Source organism: Trachymyrmex cornetzi, unplaced genomic scaffold, assembly GCF_001594075.2.
Source record: "Trachymyrmex cornetzi isolate Tcor2-1 unplaced genomic scaffold, Tcor1.1 scaffold1286, whole genome shotgun sequence".
NCBI lineage: Eukaryota > Metazoa > Arthropoda > Insecta > Hymenoptera > Formicidae > Trachymyrmex > Trachymyrmex cornetzi.
Window position 1 is genome coordinate 30351 of NW_017295857.1, and position 6330 is coordinate 36680.

Below are 6330 nucleotides of genomic sequence, written 5' to 3' on the forward strand. Positions count from 1 at the left end.
CAGCCATTATTGCTTCAACAAGATATCTCAACAAAAACATCGCAGTTGATGGAACGAGAGGACACACCTGACGCAGAATCGTCCAACAGCACCGATATGTAGCAGCCATCTCGCCCGTAACACCAAGTCATCCGAAGCGAAGAGAAGGATCGATCCTGGAGATTACTCGCGTTAAGTAAAAAACGCCAATGATAATCAGATAATTGCAATTTTATTATTATGTGACGAATGGTTCGTTTGAGTTCATTGTAATATTTTAACCATTCGTTATCTTTCCTTTTTCTTGCTATTGAGATGATCACAGTCAATGAGTTGATTTTTTTTAATGTTCAAAATTCTATTATATTTAAGAAATTCACGTTTATTGTGTAAGTTCTATCACCACATTGTAAAATCACGCTTCATACGTATGATTGAAACATTTGAGTCAGCTCGACGACGCGAGGCACATCGAGATTGATCTGTCAATCTTTATCGTTTGTCTATTACGCCTTAAGCGATTATCAACTAAACGGATTAAAACCTGGATAACAAATTCCAAAATGTTCTGACTACGTTAAAGGTCCTATGAGCTCAATGTTATGCCTTTATTTGCCTTGTCAGATACCTATTTTTTTTCATTCAATTAACTTAGTGAGATGAAACTGACAAAGTCAATATTATTACAACTTCATAGTGGAACTCATCGATCTGACTCTACTTAGTTGATATCAATCGAATCATTTAATTAATTAATTTATTGATTATAAGAGACCAAAGCGTGTTGCATAATTTGTATGTTATGCGTGAAGGATTTGTGTGAGATACTAATTGTTTGCCAGCAAATACTGTGTGTTCAAGACGAGTGTGTGTCTCGTCCCTCCTTTTCGGTCAAGTGTAATATTGGGTAAACGCTATCGAACATTTTGGTCCTTCGAGCCGGATACATTTGGCCGGGGGCAGGATGAGACTAGCACATGTAGAAGCTCGCTTAGAGCAGCAACTCACGCTCAACACCCTGATTACCAGTTCGTACGACGACTTAACCAAGGTGAGTTTACATAACTTGAATTATCAGAGAATACAGGCCCGACTTACGGCACTTAAAGATGATTGGGAAAAATTCTTTATAATTCACGAAGCCATTGGAATAGCCTTGAGGGAATTGAATCACGAGGATCGGTTGTACATACAAAATCATTCTTATTTTTCGGAAAACTTCTTTGTTACTACACGGGAGCTTTATTTAGAGTCAACCGAACGCATGAGCTTATTACTCGATTCTGACCATGGAGCCATGTCGGGAACGTCCTCGGGTCATCTAGATGTACCTATTCCGCCCGGGCCTTCTTATCATCATCACGCGAGGTTACCTCGGATAGACATTCCAAAATTTAGTGGCAATCCGGAAGATTGGCTATCTTTCAAGGATCTGTTTACTTCTCTGGTGATCGCCAATGGTTCTCTTTCCTCGGTTGAAAAACTTCAATATCTGAAGACGAGTTTAGTCGGTACGGCCGCTCAGTTATTAAGGAATATGTCAGTCACTGGGGAAAACTTTCAACGAGCATGGGACGCCCTTATTGCCTTTTATGAAAATAAAAGAATGCTGTTAAACACAACGTTGAACTCCCTACTTAGCCTGAAACGTATGACCAAGGAGTCAGCTGGGGAATTGGAGCGTCTGTATACATGTATGATGCAGATCTATAGATCCTTAGAGAATCTACAACGACCAGTCAGTCATTGGAATGACTTTCTGATATTTATTGCCGTCCAGCGCTTGGATTCGGAAACGGTGAAAACATGGGAGCAACTTCTGGGCTCAACTAAGGATCCACCTAAGTGGCATCAATTCACTGAGTTTTTACTCTCCAGACTTCGGTCACTTCAAGCTTTTGAGAAAGCTACTTTCGGCAAACTTTCTACCCAACCGCAGAAGATATCCGTCAAGACTCATTACCAAGGAACGTCTAGAAAGGAGGATCCGAACACCGAAAAGACATGCCCGCTTTGTTCAGATAATCGTCATCCCTCGCTATGTACCGTATACAATACCAAATCAGTTCCACAAAGGAGATTACTTATTTATAAACATAAATTATGTTTTAATTGTTTAGGACGTCATAGGGTGGCGGCTTGTCAAGTCTCTAAACGGTGTCGAAAGTGTGGTCAGAAACATCACACCACGATACACTCTGTCTCCTCTCACCAAGACAAGAATAAGGAAAATAGCAAAGATACAACCAACTCTGAAGAAAAGTCAAATGCAATTTCACAAGAACGAAAGGTTATGCATTCAATCCTCCTACCATCCATAAAGGTTCAACGAGTGTTATTGGCCACTGCGCAGGTTCAGGTTACAGCACCTAATGGTAACATGACAGAAGTGAGAGCTTTAATTGATCAGGGCTCTGAGATCTCTTTGATATCGGAAAGAACGGTTCAACGACTGAAGATGACTCGGAAGCATTCATCAGTATCTCTAATCGGTATTGGAGGTAAAACTCCTAATAGTCCACGAGGCATGGTCAACTTTAAACTGAGTCCACATTTCCAGTCCGAATTCCAGTGTACGGTAACAGCTCACATACTAGCCAATCTCACTTCTGAGATTCCGTCGGCCCAACTGGATCCGACGACTTGGCCACATTTGACGGATTTAAAATTGGCGGACGTTCAGTATATGCAACCAGGAGCAATAGATCTCATCTTAGGTGCTGATGTATATGGATATATCATCGCGGATGGATTGGTTAAAGGACCACCAGATTCTCCAATAGCCCAATCCACCAAACTTGGATGGGTTATCTCCGGACCCACAGGTAGCAGAATAGACAATGAGAATGCACGAATGTCATGTAGTCGCAACGGAGGAGTTGTACCACATACTACATAAGTTTTGGGAATTAGAAGAGATTCCGACCTTAAAGGATCATTCGGTGACTCCAGATGAACAAAGGTGTGAAGAACATTTCCAACTTACCCATACGAGGGATCCACAAGGCCGATATGTGGTGTGGTTGCCTTTTAAGCAATCCACTGATCAATTAGGAAGTTCCAAGGCGAAAGCCATTCGTATAATACACCAGTTAAATAGACGTTTCGAATCAGATCCATGTTACGCAAAATTGTATTCAGACTTTGTAGTTGAATACGCAGCACTTCAACACATGACACTCATTCCAGACTCTCAATCAGACTCAACGTCTAGTTATTACCTTCCACACCATGGAATAATAAAGGAAAACAGCAGCACTACCAAATTACGAGTGGTTTTTAACGGATCCAGCAAAACCACAACAGGAGTATCTCTAAACGACTTACTACATGTCGGTCCTAAATTGCAAACCGACATATTCGATGTCCTAATTTGGTATCGACAGTTCCGATATGTTTTCTCGGCTGATGTTGAAAAAATGTACCGGCAGATCAAAGTTCACCCAGAAGACTGGAAATATCAACAAATCTCGTGGATAGACCACGAAGGACGTTTGTTAACCTATCAACTCACTACAGTAACGTATGGATTAGCTTGTGCTCCCTTCCAAGCTCTTCGCGTTATGCAGCAGCTCATAAAGGATGAAGGGGCTAGGTTACCCTTAGCGGTGCCAGTATTATCACAGGGACGATATGTAGATGATTTATTCGGAGGAGATTCTATCATTCAAGCGCAAGATACTCTGAAACAGGTAAATCAGCTCTGCATGGCGGGCGGGTTTAAATTGAGAAAATGGATCAGTAATGATCCCACTGTGTTGAAATCCGTTCCTGAGAAGGATAGAATGATTGGATCTTCCGTATCAATTGAGGAGAAGTCAGTGGTGCTTTCCCTTGGACTGCATTGGCATCTAGACAATGACACCTTTCAATTTACCTTCCATCATAAACATACCGAAACTATTACCAAACGATCTATATTAGCTACCATTGCTCGATTATTCGATCCGCTTGGTTTGCTCTCTCCCCTTATGATAAGAGCGAAGATGCTCATGCAAGAGGTTTGGTCCTTACAGTTGGGGTGGGATGATCCTGTTCCTTCTGCAATAACTTGCAAATGGATGTCATTTGTCAGCGATCTTCAGAACTTAGCTACTATTAGTTTCCCCAGATGGATAGGTTTAAGTTCCGATAGAATACTTGAGATACATGGGTTTTCTGACGCATCACCATACGCCTTCGCGGCAGTTGTTTACACTCGTTTGACTTCTAATGACGGTAGTATTCATACAAAATTAATATGTTCTAAGACTAAAGTGGCTCCGTTGAAACGGATGACCATACCGCGTTTGGAGCTCGCAGGAGCAGTCCTCCTAACCAAGCTAGTAAACCATATAATTAAGGTTTTAAATCGGAATTATATTCCTGTTTATCTATGGACAGATTCGACTGTCTCGCTTACGTGGATTAGTAATCACCCTTCACGCTGGAAGGACTTCGTCCATAATAGAGTTTGTTATATTCAGGAAACGGTACCGCAAGCTCAATGGAACTTTGTAGCAGGACGGGAGAATCCTGCCGACTTAGCAACTAGAGGACTTTCGATTGATCAACTTGTAGAAAAGAAATGTTGGTGAGACGGGCCTATGTGGTTGATGGAACCGTCCTCACATTGGCCAAAAAATCTAATCGCGACAGAGAGTAGTGAAGTACTTGAAGAGAAATCCGTTAAAGTCACGACGACTCGTATTCAATCCACTGATTGTTGGAATCTTCTATCGAAATGCTCCTCTTTAACAAGACTGCTTACAGGATCACTGTCATTTGTAGACGAGTTATCGATAAGTTACGTAAGGTGCCTAATTCTTCTCTGCTGCATCCTATCACTACCATTGAACTACAATCTGCGAAACATTTTTGGATTAAGGCCGTGCAACATACCGCATTCCCTAGAGAACTTAAATCAATTTCCGAAGGAAAACACTTTCAACCCTCTCATCCATTTTCACGTCTAACACCCTTCATGGATGCTAACGACATTTTACGAGTAGGGGGTCGTTTACGAGAATCTTCCTTAAGTATGGAAGCCAAACATCCGGCAATCCTGCCGAAGTGCTCACCGTTTACCACCCTAATCATTGCAGATGTTCATAGACGAACATTGCACGGAGGGACTCAGATCATGTTGTCCACATTACGAGAGGAATTTTGGGTAATAGGAGGTCGCGTTCCAATTAAAAGTTTTATACTCAAGTGTGTTCAATGCACTCGTTTTCGTCATAAAAGGGCGCAGCAGTTGATGGGCCAACTTCCCAAGGAACGAGTTTCGCAAACTCGTCCATTCCTCAACACAGGTGTTGATTATGCTGGACCGCTCTCCATTAAGACCTGGAGAGGAAGAAACGCTCGAACATATAAAGCCTATGTCGCCTTATTTGTATGTCTCTCAACCTCCGCGACTCATCTCGAGTTAGTGACGGATTACACCGTTGATGCATTTCGTGGCAGCTTATAAGAGATTCACAGGGCGGAGAGGTATCTGCACAACTCTTTGGAGTGACTGTGGCACTAACTTCAAGGGCGCAGATGTTACCTTGCAAAAGCTATTCTCTGAAGCCACATCCGAATCTCAGCACCTCGCTTCTTTATTGGCAAATAACGGCACACAGTGGAAGTTTATTCCTCCATCCGCTCCACACTTCGGTGGTAAATGGGAGGCAGGTGTCAAATCTATGAAGTTTCACCTCCGTCGAGTAATTGGAGACGTTATTGACGTATGAGGAAATGAATACTCTACTCATTCAAATTGAGGCGATCCTTAATTCAAGGCCACTAATGCCCTGCAGTGATGATCCTGAAGATCTGAACGCCTTGACCCCTGGTCACTTTCTTATGGGTTGTGCACCCAACGTGATCCCGGAACCATCTGTAATGGATACGTGTCCTTCACGATTATCCAGATGGCAGCTCATTAGACAGATGGTTGATTGCTTCTGGACGAGGTGGTCAAAGAAATGTCTCCAGCGTTACCACGCTATTTCCAAATGGAAGAATGAGACGAGGACGGTCGAGGTGGGTTCCGTGGTATTAATTGTTGACGAGAGGTATCCGCCAGCGAAATGGCCACTGGGAAGAATCCTTTCTGTTCATCCGGGTGATGATGGATTGGTAAGGGTAGCTACGATAAAAACTCAAACTACCATATTGAAAAGACCCATTGTGAAACTTTGCCCTCTCCCAGTAAAGGATAATCCTATCTAAATTATTTCGTTAAAGACAATTAACGAAGGCGGGCGGAATGTTACGGATTGATGCAATTTTAAAAAAAAAACTCCCGCACAGCCATGTATGTCCGCGTAACCATAGGAACGCGGATCGGGCGCTAACGTGCAGTACTCCCGTCGCGATGAC

General features: G+C 42.6%; 1 protein-coding gene across 1 annotated transcript; it reads left to right on the top strand.

Annotated features, from left to right (window-relative positions):
- Positions 1-943: 943 nt before the first annotated feature.
- On the top strand, positions 944-5655 carry LOC108770524 (uncharacterized). The gene is made up of 4 exons (XM_018522159.1): positions 944-2804; positions 2893-4552; positions 4732-5356; positions 5428-5655. The coding sequence occupies exons 1-4, from the start codon at positions 944-946 to the stop codon at positions 5653-5655; spliced, it is 4374 nt and encodes a 1457-aa protein (XP_018377661.1).
- Positions 5656-6330: the final 675 nt, after the last annotated feature.

Excerpts from the sequence above, each read along its gene's own strand:
- LOC108770524 (XM_018522159.1), top strand. The coding sequence starts at position 944 with ATGAGACTAGCACATGTAGAAGCTCGCTTAGAGCAGCAACTCACGCTC. Across the intron at positions 2,805-2,892 it reads GGTTATCTCCGGACCCACAG|AAGAGATTCCGACCTTAAAG; the intron begins GTAGCAGAATAG and ends TTTGGGAATTAG. Across the intron at positions 5,357-5,427 it reads AAGCCTATGTCGCCTTATTT|CTTATAAGAGATTCACAGGG; the intron begins GTATGTCTCTCA and ends ATTTCGTGGCAG.